At 41.3% G+C, this 23,443-nt stretch overlaps 4 protein-coding genes across 4 annotated transcripts; 3 read left to right on the forward strand and 1 right to left on the reverse strand.

Moving 5' to 3' along the window:
* The first annotated feature begins 8,597 nt into the window (after positions 1–8,597).
* On the forward strand, positions 8,598–14,250 carry LOC135706990 (uncharacterized). The gene is made up of 2 exons (XM_065228707.1): positions 8,598–9,363; positions 13,581–14,250. The coding sequence occupies exons 1-2, from the start codon at positions 8,888–8,890 to the stop codon at positions 14,242–14,244; spliced, it is 1,140 nt and encodes a 379-aa protein (XP_065084779.1). The 5' UTR covers positions 8,598–8,887; the 3' UTR covers positions 14,245–14,250.
* A 5,172-nt stretch (positions 14,251–19,422) lies between these two features.
* SkpA (SKP1-related A) lies at positions 19,423–20,664 on the forward strand. The gene is made up of 2 exons (XM_065228666.1): positions 19,423–19,630; positions 19,803–20,664. The coding sequence occupies exon 2, from the start codon at positions 19,827–19,829 to the stop codon at positions 20,313–20,315; it is 489 nt and encodes a 162-aa protein (XP_065084738.1). The 5' UTR covers positions 19,423–19,630; positions 19,803–19,826; the 3' UTR covers positions 20,316–20,664.
* A 32-nt stretch (positions 20,665–20,696) lies between these two features.
* On the reverse strand, positions 20,697–23,428 carry LOC135706976 (meiosis-specific nuclear structural protein 1). The gene is made up of 4 exons (XM_065228664.1): positions 23,306–23,428; positions 23,017–23,244; positions 22,294–22,959; positions 20,697–21,266 (listed from the first exon to the last, which is right to left on the reverse strand). Exons 1-4 carry the CDS (start codon positions 23,306–23,308, stop codon positions 20,736–20,738), a joined length of 1,428 nt encoding a protein of 475 aa, XP_065084736.1. The 5' UTR covers positions 23,309–23,428; the 3' UTR covers positions 20,697–20,735.
* Positions 21,472–22,282, forward strand: LOC135706977 (calaxin-like). The gene has a single exon (XM_065228665.1). It carries the CDS (start codon positions 21,592–21,594, stop codon positions 22,255–22,257), a length of 666 nt encoding a protein of 221 aa, XP_065084737.1. The 5' UTR covers positions 21,472–21,591; the 3' UTR covers positions 22,258–22,282.
* Positions 23,429–23,443: the final 15 nt, after the last annotated feature.

The raw sequence follows: 23,443 nt of genomic DNA on the forward strand, positions 1-23,443 counted from the left end.
ATAAAAGTTAAAAGTACCTGCTTTTTATGTAAAACTTGATTAGCGAGCTTCCAATTTAAATTTAATTCCGAAATTTAACTTTTTTTTAATTATGGTTTGTTGGTGGTTGCATAATTCGGAAATGTTGTAGAAAGCATGATCTCAAGCAACTTTGCCGAAGACATCTTTTATGTGGCACTTAATTAAATCATGGAAGAGCAATTTTATCAATGCGCGAAACGTGGACATCATGATATGGAGCCAAAATTTGAACTCCATATTTAAGAGCACTATGAGCTAAAGAGCAGGCACCTCATTATGGAAGGCGTAAAAACCGAATTTAACATAAACTACACCGAAAATAGTTTTCATGTAGCTTCCATTGGAAACGCACATGATTTTCATCCATAATCAAAATTAATGGAATTCATCTGAATTTCACATAAAATTTATGCGATCACATTAATTTTATATGATTTTTCATATGAATTTCATGGACCTCATAATATTCATGTGATTTTGTGGTGGGATTTGCTGCTATGTGATCATAGAAAAGCTATGTGAAAATCACATGGATTTCATCCATGTCTAGATAAATTTTTTGAGTGTACTTGTATGAATAGTCGTTTCGATAGTCTTACCACAGACAAACAGACGTAACACTTCATTGTGTATCTTCGTTCACGCATTTAACGATTGATTTGAATATTATCAGTTCCGCGAACTACTCGCCGCAGTGCTGGCTCGGATCACTTTGACGTTTCTATTCATTCTATAGAACTTTTATGGAATATTGTTTGCGAGTTAGCGAGCAATCTTGTTTTCCGCGAGAAGCCAAAGAGATGTTGTTACTGAGGTCCTATGTTTTGAGATACTATGATTTCAAGAAAAACTTTTTCAAAGAATTACGTCTGTTTGTCTGTGATCTTACATAATGTGGTACCAGTACAGTGTTTTCAAATCGTGCACGCCGCCGAATCACGCAGTGTTGTGATGCATGAATACAAGCATGGAATTAGCCTTTGCAATTGACATAGATATGTCCTCATTCAATCTTATGTCGTTTATGTTTTTGAGGTGCAGTTGCGCGTTAAGCGTGAGTCAATAGGTTTGTTGCTTTTTTGCTTGTGCTGTAAGATGCTGTAAAAAAGAAAGTAGAAGGGTCTGTGCCTAGGGACACGAACGGGAGCTTGACGTAGGACGGCTAGGGCACGGAACAAATGTGAAGAAAATTTAGTTCTTTTAACTGATCGATCATCTATTATCTAAACTCTTTCCGTTTTTGATTTGTAGGCGTACCAAATTTGTAGTATTTTTTTTTAAAGAAAAAGTTGATGAATAGAATCGATCAAAATCACTTGCACCCCTTTGGAAGCAGGAATGCTCACGAACCCCCAACATTTGCCAGAAAGCTTACTACTAACTCAAGGTATCTTCCAAATAAGCTTCAAAATTGCATTTTTTTTATCAAATGTTAAATTCAGTCCTCTATATCCGTAATACGCGCGCGAGGCTCAAACCTTTGTAGACTACTATTTTTTTTACTACTATTAAATCAAATATTAAAAATCCATCATCACCCTCGTGGCGAACAGAAATAGTTTTTTCAGTGCTACAATAATTATTAAAATGTCGTTATGACAGCTATCCATATAAAATAATCCGTTAGAGATAACTTCGTCAAGATACATAATTTGTCAATTCATAAAAAAATCACTGGATAACTGTTCAAAAGACAGTTTTAACGTGTGAAATGCAGTGTCTTTTAAATTCTGTAAGTGTTGCTGAATGTTTGATATGTCTAGGCATCGAATTGAAAACATTTATTCCTTTATAATATAATGAACTTTGTGAAGCACAAGTCAAGAAATGTGGTGTTCTTATTTCAACCGCGTTTCTAGTATTATATCTATGATAGTCACTTCCTCTTTCAATTCGATCACACAAATATCGAGGCAGCAAACCGTTAACTACTTTAAAAATGAACACCATAGTCAAATATACAATTCTTTGCTTCACCGACAACCATTGTAAGACGTCTAGCATCAAAGTTGAGGAAGTGAATCTATTACATCTCAAAATCAAACGCATTATTTTATTCTGCAAGCGCTGTAATCTCGATATGTGTGTTGCATTGCACAGAAATAAAATGGATGGGCAAAAGTCTAGATGAGGAGAGATGATTGATTGGTATAGCTGTATTTTACTGGCAATAGTTAAATCGTTTTTCAATCGACATAGAATTCCATACTTCTTGGCAATTTTCTTGATGACATTGTCAATGTGAGAGTTGAACTTAAGTTTGTCATCAATCACGCCAAGATATTTAATCTCCTGAACGCGATCAATAGTCTCATCATCAATTACAACAGAGACGTTCTCATTTAATCGATTCCGCGAAATTACCATAAATTTAGTTTTACTTGTATTCAATTTTAACTGCTTACACATTCAACCATCTACTTAGATACTGCAAATCTTCATTCAAGTGTGAGACGGCAACTTCTAAATCTTAGCTGCAATGAATAACAAAGTATCACCTGCAAAAAGATTAATGTCGCAAAACTGTAAAACACGTCGCAAGTCATTAATATGCATAATAAATAAAAGGGGTCCTAATACACTTCCCTGGAGCACTCCAAGGTTATTCCCCACGGGACTGGAAACAGAATCATTAAAAACAGTCCGTTGAGTTCTGTCAGACAAATAGCTTTCAAACCATTTATATGCAGTACTCGTAATTCCAAAGCGATTGTACTTAACATTAAGGGCCTAGAAATTGTTTCAAAAGCGCGTTTCAGATCCAAAAAAACAGCAACAATCGTATCTTTACGCTCCAAGTTGTCTTTCCACTTTGCTAACACCAAATTCAATGCAGTTTCACAAGAATGACCTTCCCGATATCCCGATTGTTCTGGTATCAACAAAGAGTTGCTATTCAAATACTCCAACAGCTGGCCTTTAACAACAATTTCTAAGATTTTCTCTAATGTGTGCAACATTTTGATGGGACGAAACTCTTCGGCTTTAATCGTTCCAGCAACTTTTTAATGTAATAAGCTTGTTGGCCCAGAAAAGGGCCGTTTTGTTGCCAAAGTTGGTGTAACTGTACAGAGTTCATCTGTCGCTTCAAAGCGTAGACGACATCGATGGCCGTGGCGTGTTCAGTATAGGTGACAGCATCACGGATCACATTTTCCAAGAACACCTTCAGCACACCTCGTGTTTTCTCCTAGATCAGACCGGAGACACGATTGACACCGCCACGGCGAGCCAGACGACTGCTTTTGCTGCTTCTGCTGTCTGCTCACCACGGCGTCCGAATCGAAAATGAGTTGAGGCTAGACAGCAGCACTTTTTTATATCTTTTCAGGTTAAAGCAGAATGATGTACAACCACGTGGTACTCGATTATGACGACGCCGGTAAGCTACTAAGACTCCTCCCATCATGAGTAGTTTGCTATCAAGTAGCGACACTGGCTCCTTTCCTTTTGCGCAGTTTGCACATGTAAACACATGGAAAGTTAGCGGCGCCGGTTGTGTAGTGGTAAGCGTGGATACCTCTCACCCCAGCAGGCCTGGGGTGAGAGGTATCCACGTCAAAGTTGATCAAGGTTGATCAAAATCATTTGTACCCCTGCTTCCAGTTTGGTTACATGAGCATTTTGTGTGGTCGTTGGAGGCGCTTTGTTCTGAATATGGACAAACAGGCAGATGAATTCTATTCCTACTCTTTACTGTAATGAGCTTGGTGGCCTTGAAAAGGGCCGTTTTGTTGCCAGAGTTGGAGTGCGTCTCTGTCACTTTAAAACGTAGATGACATCCATGGCCGCTTACGCTTGGCGTGTTTAGTGTAGGTGACAGCATCACAGATCTCATTTTTCAGGAACACCTTCAGCACACCTCATAGATCAGACCGGAGATACGTCAGACACCGCCACGGCGAGCCAGACGACGGATGGTGGTTATCTCGAAGAATTTGCGATGACGATTGGCACCTCCTTTGCCACGACCAGTCAATCGTTGCTTGTTGGGTTGTAGAAAAGTGGACTAGCCACCACCTTCCTACTGCTGCTATTGCTATCCACGCCGTCCGATGCGAAAATGAGCTGATGCCAGACAGCAGCGCTGCCTTGTATCTTTTCAGGTTAAAGCAGAATGATGTGCAACCAAGTGGTTCTCGACTATGAGGACTGGGTTTGGGAAGAACGTTTAACAGTAATAAAATTATCACTTTTTATGCTTCTTGTTAAAAATCATCAGTTGCTAAAGATGCGTAGAAATATTTCTGATCGATTGGTGATAAAATTATTGAAATTGGTCCAGGGGCAGTTGAGTTATTAATGTTCAAAATCTTTCATAATTTTGTTTCATGATCCATTTTCGGTTTTCACAAAGTGTACCCCCATATAGAAATGAAAGACGTAGTCCTACGTCAAAATAATACAGGAATTACCGATTTGCGCGATGGGTAGTGACGTCTACCCACCACCAGCTATCTTTCAACCAATTGAGCTGATTTATTTATTTATTTATTCGTCAATCAATCAAATCGTAGACTACATATTAACATTAGGACTTATGTTCTATGACTTCGCAGTGTTTTGAAATATATTTTTAATTCTTATGAGAGCCTATGCAGGTCAATCATTTCACAATGATGATTATTAAACAGTCATCATCTGATTTACCGGTCCAATTTTAGCGTAATTGGTCCGATGGCGATCTACTGCAAACAAGTGTCGGGAAGGTGCATACAAATTTAATCTTGACAATAGATCAATGCGTTGCGAAATGATAACGATTAATAAAGAAATCTATGCGTAATCCCGACGTTCTTTCAATCTTTGAATGCTGATCAACAAGCAACGTGCTTCATATGACGGGAGAGGAAAAGCCGTCCAACCTAACTTACGTAGTGCATATAATAAAAACTGCTTTTGGATTTACTGGGGGGGTGCAGCTCCACTATTTAGATCATCGCCGCCATGACCATCAACCCATTCCTTACTCTCTCCTCTGCCTGGATCCCCCCGGAACCACTGTGAAGCAACTACTTTGGGGGGGGCGGCTGTGCTCATGCACTTCTGATACTCTCAGTGCTAGTTGGCGTTGCTGGATCGCTGCTCTTTTATCCATTTACGCTGCAACTCCAACATAATCTGCGTGACTGCTCTGTTGACGGCATTCCAAGTACCCTCCTCTCGACACATTTCATCGGCATTTCATTCTCCACGCTGTGAGGTGACGCTATGTGTCCGAACCGATGCAGGTATTTCCTGAAGCAGCCGTGGCCAGACAGGAATTGCGTTAGGTGGAAGTTAACTTCTCCGTGTTTTCTGTTCACCCTGGTCGAAAGAATCAGTATTAGTCGATGTGTTTAAAGGGTGTCCACGATGAAATTGCCACACTATGAAATTGCTCTAACTTTTTAACCGTTGGGTAGAATTTAATGAAAATTTGGGTGGATTTAGTTCATAGTGCATTATTTACATCCTGCAAGTTTTAAAGTCCTGTGATCAAAACTCGCGGAAATGGAGTCGAAAGAACAGCTCGTGCGTGATAAAATCTTGCGCATTCATCACGAGAACAAGGATCTCTCGCATCGTTCCATCGCTAAAACGTTGGGAATCGCGAATTCCACGGTGTCGCGAGTGATTAAGCGGTTCGAGGAACGGTTGACCACCGATCGGAAGCCCAGAAGTGAAGGAAAAAGTATTCCGTACAACACCAAAAATCACAACCGCGTAGTTTAGGCCTTCAACCGAAATCCGAACGCCTCCGTTAGGGATGTGGCTAAGAAGCTGCACCTAAGCCGAAGTTTTGTCCAGAAGGCCAAAACTAAGGCTGGGCTTCGAACGTTCAAGGTACAAAAGGCCCCTAATCGCGACGAGAAGCAGAACAAGTCCGCCAAAACCCGTGCCAGGAAGTTGTACCTCAACATGCTGACGAAAGTTGAATGCTGCATCATGGACGACGAAACATATGTGAAGGCCGACTTCAAACAGATCCCCGGCAACCTGTTTTTCACGGCCAAGGATAAGTTCAGCGTTCCGGAGCATGTCCGCACTAAGAAGATGTCCAAATTTGCGAAGAAATTCCTGGTTTGGCAAGCCATCTGCACGTGCGGGAAGCGGAGTGCACCTTTCGTGACCCAGGACACGATGAACGGACAGGTGTACATAAAAGAGTGCCTCCAGAAGCGGCTGCTTCCTCTCCTGAAGGCCCACAGCGTCCCAACAATCTTCTGGCCGGATTTGGCCTCATGCCACTACTCCAAGGACGTGCTGAAGTGGTATGCGGACAATAAGGTCAATTTCGTGCCGAAAATGTTCAACCCTCCCAACACTCTGGAGCTCCGCCCCATCGAGAAGTACTGCGCGATTATGAAGCAGCACCTTCTTAAACGACCTAAGGTAGTGAAGACAGTCGAGGAACTGAAAAAAGTATGGGTTTACATGCAAAAAACGGTTGATTCACAGGTTGTGCAGAATCTTATGGCCGGGGTTAAGGCCAAGGTGCGGGCATTTGCGTATGGACTGTAAATAAAATACGAGTAAAATGGTAAAATAAAGTTTAATAGTTATTTCTCAATCCCTGAAAATTTGATGGGAATCGGATGAAAACTCGAATTTTGCGAATCAATTTTGTGTGTGGCAATTTCATCGTGGACACCCTTTATCTACCGTTCTCCGCCGTGTTCCACTCCTGTTGCCACTTTTCAACGATTCCGCTCTAAAAAACGTACTCTTCCGGATTCTGTCCGCCTGTAGCACTCGCTGTCCTCCGCCAGGGTGATGCCGATAGGGCTCATTCCGGCGATAACGCATACTGCTTCCGATGAGACGGTTCTGTACGCACTCACGACTCGCATGGCCATGAGCCGGAACGTACTGCTCAGTTTCCTTTGGTTCCGCTTCGTTTCCAGCGCTGGACCTCCATACCTTAGTATCGACGGCGACACACTGGCAAGAAGACGCCTCTTTCCACTGCTGGAACCAGTGTTGTTCGACATGATTCTAGCTATTGCGTTGATGGTCTTCGAAGCATTCTCACAGGCATATTCGACGTGGCTGTTGAAGTTTAGCCGGTCATCGATCATCACTCCCAGGTATTTTAACACACGCTTCGAGGCTATGGCGTGCTCCCCGACGGTAATTTCTGCCAGCTGTACCGCTTCACAGCTATTGACCAATAGCCTTCCGTTTTGTGGTGAGATATCTGCAGCTTCGCTCTTTGCATCCAGTTAACAATCATGTCGATTACCTCGGTTGACAACACTTCTACCTCTTCCAGCGCCTCGCCTGTTACCGTCAAGGTGACGTCGTTCGCAAAGCCAACTATCTCAACTCCTTTGGGAAGGGTTCAGCGTTAGCACGCCGTTGTACATCCCGTTCCACAGCGTTGGACCAAGGATGGAGCCTTGTGAAACTCCTGCTGTGTCTGTCTCGTAGACCAGAACCCGGTTCTGGAAATAACTCCTCAGGATCCTGCACAGGTAATCGGGGACCCTCATTCCATGCAGCCCTTTGGGGATGGCCTCCCTGCTGGCGCTGTTGAACGCATACTTGACGTCGATCGTTATCACGGCGCAATATCGATCTCCCCTCCGCTTCTGTTTGAACGCTTCTCGGCTCTCTCGACCACTGACTGAATTGCATCCACCGTCGATTTTTCCTTCCGGAATCCGAACTACTTCTCCGACAATCCGTGCTCACTCTCTTAGAATCTAGAATAACACAAAAATCTCTTATATTTTCACATTTTTGAACATTTTCATTACCTAATGTAATACGAAGATTTTATTTGTTTAGTTTTCTACTGTACGTTATAAGATTACATATTTCAACATTTAGTTTCCATAAACTTTTACTACACTATCTGTATAAAACATGTATTTCATTCTGAAACACATTCATATCGTTATCGCTTCCTATTTCTAAAAATAGTTTTATGTCATCAGCGTATATAAGTACTCTGATATTTTTAAAATAAGAGATACGTAATTAATGTACAAAAATGTGTTTAAAATAAGACAAGTTTCTAAAAAAAAATAACTACTTTAGTTCTTTAGGTCAAATAACCGCTCAATTGAAAATGAACCCTAGACATGATGGTCCAAAGCTGGCTATATGTTTTCAACATGATGTCCATCGAGATATAGAAGGTAGTGTTGAATGGACCTGCTGCATTATTTTTGAAACGATTTTTTCCCATGACCAATTTTTGGTGTCCACACTCTTTACTTGTATTTCATTGATAACAATAAAAGCCTAGAATCATTCACGAAAATCTGTGGCGTCGCGAGGAATTTGATCAACTTGAATAGAAAAAAAAATACTATCCGTTATACAGGCACAGAAGTTGAATGCAAGAAAAATATAAACCAAATCCATCAGATGGCGAAGCCATCCACCAACATGTAACAATTCAAGAACTCCAGCTATAATGTCAAGCATGGTGTGTGCCATCGTCACAAGCGCAAAGATAAACAAAAGGCTTCGTGATATTGTAACCATACATGCATCCATCACAGGTGCTTCAGTGGTAACGGTTAAAGGTGGTTATCTTATCAGTCGGAGCTTTCTGGAACCTCTATCAAACACTGGGGAGAGACACCAATTCAGTGCTATACCGGTCGTCATTCAGAACATGCGAACTAAGAGATGTACGCATTTTAAAGAACTTAAAAATATTATTAATTCGAAAGAATTACCTCACGTAACTGTCGACAGGAGGTTTAAGTTTTCAATAGCAATAGATCGTTGAAAGAGTCTATAATGGAAAGTCAATGCATTATCTAATGGTGTTATCAGTGAATTATTAACTCGGTTATCATCAATCGAATGTGATGTGTCACAACTTGTGCTAATACCAATCTACGGCGTAATATTTGTGCAATCCAATATGATTCGTCCTGTATTCAGCTGTCTGGGACGCGCGTTGCAGCTCATTCGGAACAACATAAAACCACTGATATTACTCGCATCGTTTGGAACGTTCATATGGTTGATAGTGAGCACTACAAATCGCCCAGAATTTACCCGTCATTCGTCGCAACAAAACGTAGACGGCGACAGTTCACTAGATGTTAATCCAGACCTTAGATGGAGCAAAAGTTCAATTGAGATCTTTCTGCGTTTGTTGGACCTTGATGGAAATGTAACGGCCCTAGTGTTTCAAAGTCAGGATGAGCCTTGCCCCCTGAAGGATGAGATCATTTTCAGTGCATTCGGCGACGATTCATTGGAGGAGAACCTTTGGCAGTACTATACACTGGTAGCGCTTCGGCAGAATATGGCATTCTCCAGCGAGGGAGGATTCGTAATTCTGCCATACCTGCCGCAATCTACGAAGCAACGATTGGAACGGTTGTTTGACGAGTAAGTTAGTTTTGTGATTTTGAATTAGAACGTTTGGAATTGTCTTCAAATTCCCTAGATTGAAGAAATCTAAGGATACAAGCTGGGGCATCACAGGTATTCGTTACACACTTAATCTAGCTCGGTAAAATCTCCAACAGCCGATTACTTCGGGATTTACTTTTGCTGATATCTCTGCAAAATATTTGTTTGTTAGCTGATATCTCAGCAAAATGTTATTTGTTAGCTGAATCTCGGCAATTGTTTGACTGAATCTCAGCAAAATAAATTGCAGAATTACTCGGCTGTTGGAATCTCGGCGAAAAAAAAATAAGTGTGTATACTCCATGCATTAATTATTCATCACTTCGACTAACCCATCCTCTCCTTCCTCCTAAAAATTGTTTTTGACCGATTCATTTAGATAAAAATTATACACTGAAACAAAACAACACGTAATATTTATTGGTTAAATCCTTTCAATTTCATTGGACGTCCAATGAAATATCGCTTTGAAAAATCCAATGATAGATATGTGCCAATGATGGACGACACTTCGTGCCTATTAACAGGGTTCATTTTTAATCTGAACTTCTTGTAGCCCTATGACCATCCGAAAAGCTAGTTCCTGATAGTCTTATTTGCAGTTTTGTTTTGATTCTGCGTTCCGAATCGCATCGTTCGATTTCGCTTTTCTCCATTCCATTTGCTAAATGACGTTTGAGCACTTATTAGTTTGCACGGCGTGCAGATTACCGGAGGTAAAGTTCGGAAGATTTACGCGACCGACTATCTGAGGCGACTGAATGTCCACATGATTTTACTGAAATCTCCGATTGCTATTATGTTAATTGGGTTGTTTGAGGTAAATACATATTCGTTATCTTCATCAAATATGGAACCGAAACCCAAAATTTCATCAATTTTTGTACACTGGAACTATTTTAAATAAGTACGATCACATTAGCAGACATCCCCATCTTAGTGCCCCTTGGTGGGACTTTGTATGGAAGCGAACTGTCAACGAATAGATTAAGTCGAGGATTAAGTGTCAATGATCAAAAATTTAAATCTTGATTTTAAAATCGAGATGAATGTCTACGGAATTGATAAAAATATCGTTATGCTCAGAAAACGAAGATCAGGTCAATCAGATGATGTATGAAAATCGGTATATTTTTCAAAGTTGATCAACCCAATTATCTAAATAATACTAAAATAAAGGCTGACTAAAAGTAAATTGATACGCACAAAACGACCTGTAATTCATGATTCAATAAGTCTAAAAAATCCATTAATGCTATACACTACTTTTATTAAAACTTCAAAGTTACAGCATTAGATGGTTACATTTCTCCAGTTCGAACGAAATCTCTAACCTTCCTCTTCCCGCACAGTGGAAACGGACCCGGGATCAGCGCATTTCTTCCATTTTGCCCACGTCGAAGTCACTGCTTTGAAATTGCCCAGTATTAGCTTGGGGACAAAATCGATATTTTTGGCAGCATACCATTCCAGAACCACCTTGGAGTAGTGGAAGCATTCCAAATCAGGCCAAAATATGACTTTGTCATATGCTTGCGGATGAATTGCAATACACGCTTTTTCAGGCATTCTTCGATGTAAACTTGAGATGTCATCGTCGAGGATGTGACGAATGGTTCCGTTTTCAGGCCACAACTGCAAATCGCTTGCCAAATCATGGCCTTCTTCGCGAACTTGTCGGCAAACACACTTGAATCTTCCCTGCACATCCCCACGTCCAGTCGCGATGTAAAATTTTTGACCGGGAAGCTGCTTAAAATCGAGTTTGACGTATGTTTCGTCATCGATCAAAGTACAAGAGCCTTGCACGCTGCTTGGCCACGGAATGCTGCTTCATGTGCCGGTTCGGACGTTTACTGGCTTTGTACGACTTGTATCCTTCCCTCGCAAGGATGTTTCACACCGTTTGAAAGTTGGCGTCGTACCTTCTGGCCACATCTCGGATCGAAAGACCAGGGTTGGCTTTAACGCACCTCAACACCTTGCAACACCCAGCTAAAGATCCCTGGTTCCAGGTTTTTCGTAGGTCCGCTGATTCCTTTCGACACTCAGGGTTCACTTGTAGGCTTTGAGCACTCGACAAACTGTTGTTTTCGGCGTCTTCAGCACTTTAGCCAGCTTGGAACCGGGCCACTCCGGATTTTCCAGGTGTTTGTGCACAATATTTTTTCTTCTATCGAGTTCCATTTGACGTTATTTCTGCACGCGATCGGCTACTTTGATCAAACTTGCACCAGTTGTTATATATAGAAGTGTCAACAAACCACTGTCAAAGATTTTCGATTCTCAACACTAGAGGCGTGCTAGCGACCCGTGAGGGGCGTACCAATTTACTTTTAGTCAGCCTTTAATAATCAACCTTATGTCTTGATAAAAAATAAAGAACTTTATTGAAATCTCCAATCAGCTGGAAATCGTTTAAATACTTTCTGATCAACCTGTCATAATGGAAAAATATCTGAAAGACAATGTTTGAATTTTCGAACAGCAGATCTTCAGAACAATATTTGATCGACCCAGAGTATGAAAATCAACAAATGTGCCTTCCACATAAATTAATTGGGAAACAATAACATTCTACAAAGCTTGCTGAACTTCTAAGAAATTCCCTGAACTTCTAAGAAATTCCCTGAACTTCTAGAAACTTCTCCGAACTTTCACGGCGAAGTTCCCTGAACTCCTACAGAATTCCCCGATGCACTTCAATGCAGTTTTGCGAAGTTCCTCGAAATGATACGTAATTTGCTAAACGTCTACAAAGTTCACTGAACTACTATGAAGCTTGCTGCACTTCTACAAAGTTTCATGAACTTCTAAGATTTCGTTGATTATTTGCGAAGTTACCTGAAGTTCTACAAAGTTTCCTCAACTCCATTAAACTTTAACGAAACACCGTACTTTTATGCTCGCTTTTATGTGGTTTGCTGAAACTAAACAAGGTTCCCTTAACTACAACGAACTTCCCCAAACTTGTACAAAGCTACCTGAATTTCTCCGAAATTAATCCAGGGTAAAGATTGGATTCACTCAGTCTATTGGTACTACTCCGAGACTGAATAAAATTTTCGTCAATTACCTCATTTTCCGGCAGATTTTTTAGGTTTTCCACAGGAAACCATGGGACAAATTTTACTCATCGCTGAGTTCCTCCACTTTTGGCGATTATGAGTGAACTAAACTCAAATTTGAGTCGTTCTCATTCGCCGTGTACCTTACCACAAAACCGGTTTATCAACCACTAGCGGTGGAAACTATTACTCAATTCTCTGAAGCTCTACAAAGTTCCTCAAATTTATATTAAGTTTCCTGAATATCTTCTTAAGCTTTACGAAGCTCAATGGAGTTAAAGAAAAATCCCCGAACTTCAATGAAGTTTCCCGAGTTTCTACAAAATTTCTTTAAAGTTTGCTAAATTTCAATAAAGTTTGATGAATTTCTACAAAATGATCTGCACTTTTGTGGAACTCGCTGGAATTCCACGAAGTTCGCTGAGCTTCTACAAAATTAACTGAGCTTTTTCAAAGTAACCCTAATAAAAATTGTATGGTTAATTTGCTTAACGACGTGTTCTGGGTATCATCCAAACCATTTGTGGAATAGTTCAATGATTTGGGTTATCGTTCGTTATGGTTATTTTTTATTAGGGAAGCTGAGCTCCTATTTGTTGTAATTCTAGAAAGTTTACAGAACTTCAGTTTTCTAAAGTTCTGCGTAGTATCCTGAAATCTACAACATTCCTATTTATATAGTTTGTTTATTTGTCCAGGCTCATTCGCAGTAGCTTTACGGAGCCGATATTCAGTTTTTGTCTAACTATATCAAAAAGCACGCGTAATTTGATGGCAAAAGGAATGAAGAAATGACGATGGCAAAAGGAATCAATAAATGCAATCTGAAATGATGCATCGAAAAAAAACTGGGTTTGAATTTTCCGACATCGCACCAAAGTCAATTGAACCAAACACAGTGCATTGAACTCAAGTTCATTTTAGAGTTCAGAACATGGAAATCGTGCCAATTGGATACCCTCAAATGCAACTGGAATTTAGCTGGTTTCAAAAATCTAATATTTAATCAGAAACCAAATATTATCTGTCCTCGGATATTTTACGTACTCTAGGTTATAAATGCTTTACTCGATGGCGTGCTGTAACTCTAAAACTAACATTTCCGTTATGTATTTCCATCCACAGGGTACCAATGCCCACCGTCAGTGATCTACCTTTCGACTGCTACGACATCGGCAATGCCGTAATCATAAACAGTTCCACCGACATTGTACGTCCACAGAGTCGAAATCAAATTCAAATTTTGGACAGCGGAACGCGGCGGTACCGGGATCTAGCTGCTACTGACTGGGGCTCTGAAAACACTATGTTCACCCTCCAGACAGCCAGCGCCGCTCGACAACGTCTGAGCAAGCTTCGCAATCAAGGGCCAAAGATTCGACCGACTAACCAATCCGGGGTGGAATTTGTCGGAATCTACATACGGCGGGATGACTTCCTTCCGTTCGATTACTTCTACCGAGCAATCACCTTCCAACGGAAGCTGCACTATGGCAGACTGATCTTTGTGGTCATCTGTGAAGAACCGCAAGGTAAACTGTGTAAAAAGATACATGCCCCCCTAGAGGAGGTGTACGTCCAGCCGATGAAAGCGGACGACCCGGGATACGACTTTGCGCTGATGTCCCTGTGTAATCATACGATCATTTCGAATCACATGGGCATATTCCACGCGCTGAATAATGGAGGCGATGTGGTTGTGTACGAGTTTGAGGAAGTGGATGCCCGAATCCGCTATCTGCCGTGGTTGCTGGCCAACGAACTGGACAGTTGGTACATGCTAGGATAGTGTGTGGGATAAGGACAGTGATGCACATACCTGGCGATGCCGGAAGCGATAGGTCTGCTGTTGGTTCTTCTCCGTTCTCAATAAAGCGTAATTTCTTTTTTAAGCCATTTTTGAAGTTTGTTTTTAACTATCACATTTTTTGTTATCACAAGATGATTTGATCACTACTATGACTACTTAGCTCAAGTTGTAATTGTGTTGCCACTAGAACAGTTTTTTTTTCAATAATAGAACGAAACGTTTAACTCATAAATTAAACAATAAAAGTTTAATAATAAGTATTGCGCATTTCACACCAAATTGGACTAATAAGCGCGTTTTCACTTATTAAAAAGTGTGATAAAATTGCGTCTAATCGTCTTGGTGTCTTCGGTGCACTTATTCTTTATGATCACGGCGAATGAGAACAACTCAAATTTGAGTTTAGTTCACTCATAATCGCCAAAAGTGCAGGAACTCAGCGATGAGTAAAATTTGTCCCATGGTTTCCTGTAGAAAACCTAAAAAATCTGCCGGAAAATGAGGAAATTGACGAAAATTTTATTCAGTCTCGGAGTAGTACCAATAGACTGAGTGAATCCAATCTTTACTTTTCTCAAATTCGGGAATTTTTCCCTGGAAAATCCTGGAAAACATGAGGCAAATTAACTCATCGCTGAGTTCCTGCACTTTTGGCGATTATGAGTGAACTAAACTCAAATTTGAGTCGTTCTCATTCGCCGTGATGCTATCAGCATCTGATACACTCGACACGCTTTTTCAAAACTCTCCAAATTTGGGTAGAATCCACCCAGATCGGTCAAAACTGAACCTATCCAAAAATGGGTAAACTGTGTTGGGAGTGACATGTTGACAAATGAACAACGTCAACTTGTCTCTCCCTACATAGTTTACCCATTTTTAGTTAGCTTCAGTTTTGACCGATCTGTGTAGATTGTACCCAAATTTGTTCATCGAACAAGCATTTAACGGTCAATTCAAAAGTATCATAGTTGGTAGTACCACCACCTGTGGCGCGCATAGTCAATTCCCTTGCGTTTGACGTTTACACACTACCGCCATCTGTTCAGCGTACTACCCACCACAGTGTACTCAACAGATGGCGGTAATGTTTTAGCGACGATGTTTTACATTGAGAAATATTCAATGTGTTATGTCTGTTTGTCTGTGTCAAAAGCATGTTTATTTCAATAATATAGAATTTGGGTAAACGATTTTTAGCGTGCCCTGCCTTTTTTTCCTTCTTGTTTACATTCGGAAAAAATGCCCCAATCAACTGAAAACGGCCCGCAACAAAACCGAAGTCAGGGATTCGGAAACCCACCTAGGTAAGTGTCTTAACAAAGTTCCGGCTCGATAAAACCGGAGGAACCCCAGCGGTATCGACGTCACTCTGTCGTTTCTGATGCCAATCCTGTATCATCCTCCTCCACAACTGACGTCGAAAGAAAAACGAAAATCCGAAATAGATTTTGAATCTATTCCGGATCCTCCAGCCCCCCTCCTTGAACACCAAACGTAGAAAGAGGCCGGCATGAGGACCAGCGTTAGAAACGACAAAACGACACTGATATCACAAAGTTTCACTGGTTTTACTGAAATGAAACTTCCGGACACTCACCCCGACGGGTCCCCGCATCTCGGACCAGGACCCAACATCCACAGCTTACCCTTAATCGCACCCGAAAAAGAGCAGGAGCTTAGATGCCTTGTCTGCAGATCGTTTTTTCATCTCTTTGTATTCCATTTTTTTGCTTTATCCTGCTAATATAATTTAAAATTAAGTATGTTTCTTTCAAACATAAGAAGCATGTTTAAAATAAACATATTTATTTTTGTTCACATACCTGTCAAACCAAACAAAAATATTCACGTTTATTTTCAACACGAATATTTTTAAAATAAACGTAACATTATTTTTGTTTTAAACATTAATATCACATGACTTCAAACATGGAATACGTTTGAAATAAACCTTATTTATTTTTGTGGCCAGAACAAACTGAGTTTACGTTTAAATTTACCTCAAATATTTTTGTTTCAACGATAAATTTTTCTGCGTGTGTCAAACTGTGTCGCGAGCTTAGCGAGAAACTCGTTTATGTTGCCGTGCGGTAAACCAAAGAGAAAGTCGATAAAGAGATTAGATCAACTGAACGCTCGTAAAATGCTGGATAGTGACAAAGCTGTATCACCATGTATTACCCAAAAAATTCTACCCAAAATTTGAGTTCTTTTTACTTAATATTGACTTCAGCTTCTCACTTGCACTCGTTATTGTTGTCAAAAAAGGAACGAGAGATTCAACCCAACGATATAGTTCAGCCCAATAAGTTACTTTTGAGTAAATACCATATTCTCAAATTTACGTTAATTATATTTTGGGTAGAATATACTTAACACGCAGAAAATTTTATCGTTTAAACAAAAATATTTGAGGTAAATTTCTCAGTTTGTTCTGGCCACAAAAATAAACAAGGTTTATTTCAAACGTATTCCATGTTTGAAGTCATGTAATATTAATGTTTAAACTAAAAATAATTTAACGTTTATTTTAAAAATATTCGTGTTGAAAATAAACGTGAATATTTTTGTTTGGTTAGACCGAGGGTTAGACAACAATGTGTACAAAAATAAATATGTTTATTTTAAACATGCTTCTTATGTTTGAAAGAAACATACTTAATTTTAAATTATATTAGCATTGGAATGTAAGATAAAGCAGAAAAATGGATTGCCAAGAGATGAAAAAACGATCTGCAGGAAGATCCCGAATTCAGTTTGATTGCAATGCTCGTTGCAATGTAGGATTGGAAATGCAGGAATCGGAAGAAGATGAGGATGATGAGAAACCGTTGAGTTCGGTAAGGAAGGAGGATGAATGCAGCAATGATTTTAGTAAGAAGTTGATCCAACAAATTAATCAGTCGAGTCAGGATTGTGTGAATATGATAAATCTTGCTGAAGTTTCGAAGCGAATGGAAAATGAGCGGATGAAGATGGAGCAATTACGGAAAGAGCAAGAACACAAGGCAGGTGTAAATGAGGAGCATGTTTCGGATCTGTTTGTGGCAGGAGAGAAGATCAAAGACAAAAGCTCGAAGCAAACAGGAAGAAATGACTTTTTCAGGGGGGGGGGGGAGGGGCTGGAGGTTCCGGAATAGATTCAAAATCCATTTCGGATTTTCGTTTCCATTTGTTAAGATACTTACCTAGGTGGGTTTCCGCATCCATGACTTCGGTTTTATTGCGGGTTGTTTTCAGTTGATTAGCAAAGCTGGAGCAATTTTTTTCCGAATGTAAACAAGAAGGAGAAAATGCAGGGCACGCTAAAAATCGTTTACCCAAATTATATATTGTTGAAATAAACATGCTTCTGACTTTAATTCAAACATATATATTTTTGTTGCAAACATGGTTTTAATTTATTTTGAATTATCCATATGTTTATAGAATGAACATTTTTATTTTTGATTTAAATGAACAAAATTCGGTTCCGTGCAGAAGATGATGTTAGCTTGTGTCTGAAACAACACATTCAATGGGGAATTCATTTGCAGTCGGGTTATTCGCGAAAGAGAAAGTCGATGAAACGAATCGATTAACAATGATAGGCCCTTTTCTCGTGTTGCGCGAGAAATCATCTGAAATCGTGAAACCGAGTAAATGTTCGTAAAACCGAATAAAAGGATCCGGGAACCAGTTTAGGTAAGTGTCCAAATGAAGTTTCAGCTCAACAATACCACCGGAACCCTACAAAATCAACATCATCCCATTGTTTCTTATGCCGATCCTCATATCACCCTTGCCCAAGACGTCGAAAGTATAGTCGCTATATTCATAGTCTGGCGGATAGAATCTCGGGAACCAATTGAGCTGTCAAATAGCGGAACCAATCGAGCAAATTATCACCAACAACAGAAAGAGCACATCACCCTAATAAAAAAATTACCATAAACGAACGATAACCCAAATTATTGAACAATTTCACAAATGGTTTGGATAATACCCCAAACACGTCATTAAGCAAATTAACCATAACATTTTTATTAGGGCAGCTATTGGGAACAAAACTTCGGAAACCCTTTGCTCGTGACGGCTCGCGAAAAAATACAAAATACACCTTTTCAAGTCAGGTAGATGAATCGAAAATATCGGATAGGGAAAACTTTTCCCAACTCAAATATGGTGTTGGTTTGCGTACGCACAGCGTTTCCATTTTGGCTTAATCACTCCTCTCCACACCGGTCGTTGCTATCAGAGTCATAATTTAAGTTACCGTTTTCCAAACCGGCAAAACAAACTTTTTGCGTTTATTCAAAATAGCAACCGTCTGATGCGTTGCTACTGGGTTGCTAAATTTATGAACTCACTACTTCCCAAGGTGCGGATTGTTATTTCCCCCCACCGGTACGCAACATCATCGAGTTGAGAAAATTCTCCCCTTTCCGATAATGGTATTTATGCGCGTGATGCTTCGGTTCGCATGGGAAATGGTTTTACAACTTTTGTATACAAAAGCTTTTGTGCCGCGTTTTCAAACGAATCTGTTCGATTTCTCTATTTCCCAAGCTGCGATGGATATCGCCCTTTGTGCGATCAACGATTCTAGTACTACATGTTTTGAGGAGCGGAATTAAAATAACCGTCACCCTAGCGTCACCTAGCCGTTGAAACGGACAGGTACACAAAGCAGAAACGTCAAAATCGTTGATTTTTTCTTTGTGTTTCCTTCAGCTGGGTGGCATGCCGCCATGTTATTGAAACTAACATCTGAAACGTCACAATTCAAGTGTGAACTGCAAAAATGGCGTGACTGAATTGTCTTATTTTTATCAAATGAAATTATTTTCCCTTTTATGCCATATAAATGGTTGACTTCGTGGTAGAAAATCATAAAATAATATTTTATGAGTTCTAAGTTTATTTTTCACAAAATGTAAGCAAAAATATTAAGAATATCTAAAATATCAGTCACGCCTTTTTTGAAATTCTGGCTTGAATCTTCGATTTGTTTACACATTATGAGCTGTCAGTGGGGCCCACGATTCGCGGGCCCGCAGCGATGTTAGCTCTTTTCAAGGCAAGGCAAACAAGATAGGGCTGCCACCCAGCTGGTTTCCTTATACTTTTTGCTTTTCGCAGTCGTTCCACTCACTCGTACGCAGCGAAGAAAAGCGTTCGCAGTTCGTGAGTGTTGATCGAATCGGTAAAAGTCTCATAAAGAAGAATTTTCCCTTCATTTATTTCGCTGTTTTCGCGTTTGCTACTGCGTGGTGGTGGAAGCAAAAATAGCCTTTCCTTCCTCTACTCGTTCGTGAGTGTGTTAATATTGTCCTTTCCGGGTTTGCAGTGCAGTAAATTTCATCCATTCGTTTCCGAGCAGGTAGGTTCTGGAACTTCCGAAAGCTGCCAGCATCCATCTTGGAAAAATGGATGCTTTGTGTTGTACTGTTTTTGCGATGCATCGCTATGATTCCGTGGAAAGTTGGATCAATACGTGCATGAAAATATTTGTGTGCCCTGAGAAAAAAAAATGGTGATCTTTTTTTTTTCAGGGCTATTAATAGCGAACGGTCACAATGCCAAACATCAAGCTGCAATCGTCGGACGGAGAGGTTTTCGATACCGACGTCCAGATCGCGAAATGCTCCGGAACGATCAAAACAATGCTGGAGGATTTGGGCATGGACGAAGGGGAGGATGAAGTTGTCCCGCTACCCAATGTCAACTCGGCCATCTTGCGAAAGGTCTTGCAGTGGGCCACTTACCACAAGGACGACCCGGCACCAGCCGAAGATGACGAAAACAAAGAAAAGCGTACCGATGACATCAGCTCCTGGGATGCGGACTTCCTCAAGGTCGACCAGGGAACACTGTTCGAGCTGATTCTGGCGGCTAACTACCTGGACATCAAAGGCCTGTTGGATGTGACGTGTAAGACGGTTGCCAACATGATCAAGGGTAAGACACCGGAGGAGATCCGGAAGACGTTCAACATCAAGAACGATTTCACACCGGCTGAGGAAGAACAGGTACGCAAGGAGAACGAGTGGTGCGAGGAGAAGTAAACTGCATACTGTCTCGAGATAAGTAACCATACATTTTACATTTCTTACTAATGGCAAACACAGCTGAGCGATTGAAGGCTTTTTTTTATATAAAAAAATCTAAACACATGATTACTTGCTGCATAGAAACGAGCGAGATAAGCTTTCCTGAATTTCCAAACTGAATGCACTCTCTTAAATTGCTTTTCGTGAAGAGAGTGGCGGAACTCGAAACAATTAAAGGGCACTGAACACCCAACCTTGTTGCTACACCGGATAAACCCTCAATGAAGAACATAAATGTTTCTGTTTGACACATGAACATGATCTAATTAAATAAACATTATTGTTAGCTAATAAGTGTAGAATCGTTTGTTTTTCATGGGGAATAGTCAAAAAAGAAAAACCATTTGAATGCAGATTTAAAAAAGCCCCCACCATTTATTTCTCTTCGCTCTTTAGCTTTGGCAGAGGAATATGCTCCCTGTCACTTTCGCGCAATACTCCTGGTGGCAGGAATCCCAGCAAAGCCGTCACGTGTTCCTTCAGCAATTTGATACGCTCCTCCTCGATAATCTCCTGGCGTCGTTTCTCCTGCTGCTCGAACATAGTTTGCTGTTGCATCAGTTCCTTGATCTGGTCGGCCCGCTGCCGTTTGCGATCCTCCAGCAGTTCCTGTATGGCTCGTCTATGCTCCATCAACTTCAGACGTCGTTTCTCGTTCGTCATCTGATCGATGCGATCCCGTTCAGCCCACAGCTTCAGTTGATCTTCCTTGAACTTGCGTTCCTCGTCGGCTTCACGCTGCCGCCGACATTCGATCTCCGTCAGCTGGCGTTCCAGCCCGAGTCGGGCTTCGATCCGTTTGCGCAACTGCTGCTCCAGGTCGCGCTGGATGCGATCTTCCTGTCGTTCGTCCAATTCGGCGGCGTACAGATCCTGCAGTAGATCCTCGCGCTTGCGGGCCTCGTCCTAGATGGGCGGGAAATTAGAATTTTAATATAGTTGTTTTCTGTTGGCCGCTTAAGCCAGCTAAAAGCCGTCGCCCTTGTAAATTGAACAGAAGATAGAACCAAATTAGTTGTTGGTTTAACCTTTTCATGGCATAGAAGTGGCTTTACGCATCTTCCCAGATGGAAAAGGCAAAGATAGGATTAGCGATGAAAACTTAGCAATCCTTGACGATACAAACGTCTTGACTCTTGGAGCCCTGTGCTGAGTGAAAACTTCGAAAACTGCTAAAAGAACGCAGATCAGCTCAGGGAAAACCTCACCGCAAACGAAAAAAAAAATCACCATGTCCCTGGACCTTACGCTTGACCAGGGCGAGGAAATCCGCTTCCTCAACAAAATCTCCGACACGGTCAAACAATTGCACAAGAAAACCCATTTCACCGCCCGGGAGTTGGAAATCTCACTGCTCCTGTACTACAAACTGCTCAAGGACGAAGATGGACCCCGGAGTCCTGTTCAAGGTTTCATCAGTCGACAGCAGTTCACCACGGTGTTCGATACGGCGTTCGGAATGACGGACAATGTCATGATCGGAAGGATCTACGCTGCACTGGACAAGGGTGCAACGTCTCACGTCACGATGGAAACCTGGGTGCACACGTTGTCGCTCTTCCTGCGGGGGACATTCGAGGAGAAGGTAAAGTACTGCTTCAAGGTGTACGACATCCAAGGAGAGGGAATGATCCGTCGAGATCATATGATGCTGCTGCTCAAAACTGCAATCGTCAAGCACCAAGATGAGGAGGTGGAGGAAGCGGTCAAGGACTTAGTGGATATCATCCTGCACCGGATGGATATCGATCGGGATGGATCGATATCGTTCCAGGATTATAGCGAGACGGTTAGAAAATCACCGCAAATGTTGGAGTGCTTTGGGCAGGCGTTGCCAGATCGCGGATATATCTATGCTTTTTCGAGAACCTTTTTGGAGCGGGTTCGAAAATTTTAAGTCAATAAAAATTCAATTCAAGTAATTAGTACTTACAAATTCACTCTGTAGTTCTGCGACCATCTTTTCGTTGAGTTGTTCCCGGAAGCGTGTACTCTCCAGTTTCCTCTCACGTTGCTCCTGTTCCTCTGCCTCGCGGGATTCCAAGTATTGGCGAATCCGTTCGTTCTCTTCCGCCATCGCCAACTTCTGGCGTTCTTGCCAAATCGATTGGGCTTCCTTAAAGTATTCCATCTCCTTACGGGTGCGTTCCTGTAGTTCCAACTTACGCTGAATCTCAGCAAATCGCTCCTCCTGCAGTCTTTTGCAAATTTCGTCGAGATACATTTTCTCTTTGAGGAATTCCTCGTACAGAATCTGTTTCTGTCGTTGCAGAGCTTTCATCTGAGTGTGCAGGACGTCTCGGAGCTCCCGTTTCTGTTTCCATTCCTCTTCCTGACACTGGCGGATGTATTCTAGATTGTTGAGACGTTGCTCTTCCAGCTCTTCCTGTTCCTGTTGGGCAGCAATCTTTTCCTCCAGTTTTTTAGCTTCCAGTTCCGCCTTCTGAGCGGCAATACCTTTGGCGACGTAAGCTGCTCGTAACTTGGACTCAAGCTCCCGAAGCTCCTGATTGGATTCCCGAAGCTGCTGGCGAAGCTTTTCCTCATTGATCCGACGACGGTTGGCGTCGTGCAGTTGCATGGCTAGTTCTTGTTCCTCCTGAAACAGATGGATCATCAGTCTGGTTTTTAAAATTAAGAATATGAGCATTAATACCTGCAACTGCCGCCGCCTGGCCGCTTCTTTGGCTTCTTCCTCTCGCCTTTTAACATCGTCATCCCGTTCTCGGCAATGGGCCGACTGTTGGCGTTTCAGCAAACTCAACTGGCTGTTACGTTGGATTTGGTTGAAGTCTTTGTGGTAGCTTTCGTGCTGCTTGGAAGTTTCCACCTCCCGGCAGAGTGCCGTCTGCCGAAGCTGACGACGTTTTTCCGGTGCTGGGAACTTTCCGGATGAGAAACGATTGTAATTTGCACGTTAGTAAAAACAGTTAAATAATGCTCACCATTACTGTAAAATATAGTCAAATAGAAACAACACACTGGAAACATTCACAAAGTTTGGAAAACAATGTTTGAAACTAAACGTACCGGCGGTAATCATGGTAACCGTCTTTATTAGGGTAAACAACCCGTTTCCGGTA

Source organism: Ochlerotatus camptorhynchus, unplaced genomic scaffold (genome assembly GCF_037179485.1).
Source record: "Ochlerotatus camptorhynchus isolate MF236.1 unplaced genomic scaffold, CSIRO-AGI_Acam_v1.1 ptg000300l, whole genome shotgun sequence".
Lineage (NCBI taxonomy): Eukaryota > Metazoa > Arthropoda > Insecta > Diptera > Culicidae > Ochlerotatus > Ochlerotatus camptorhynchus.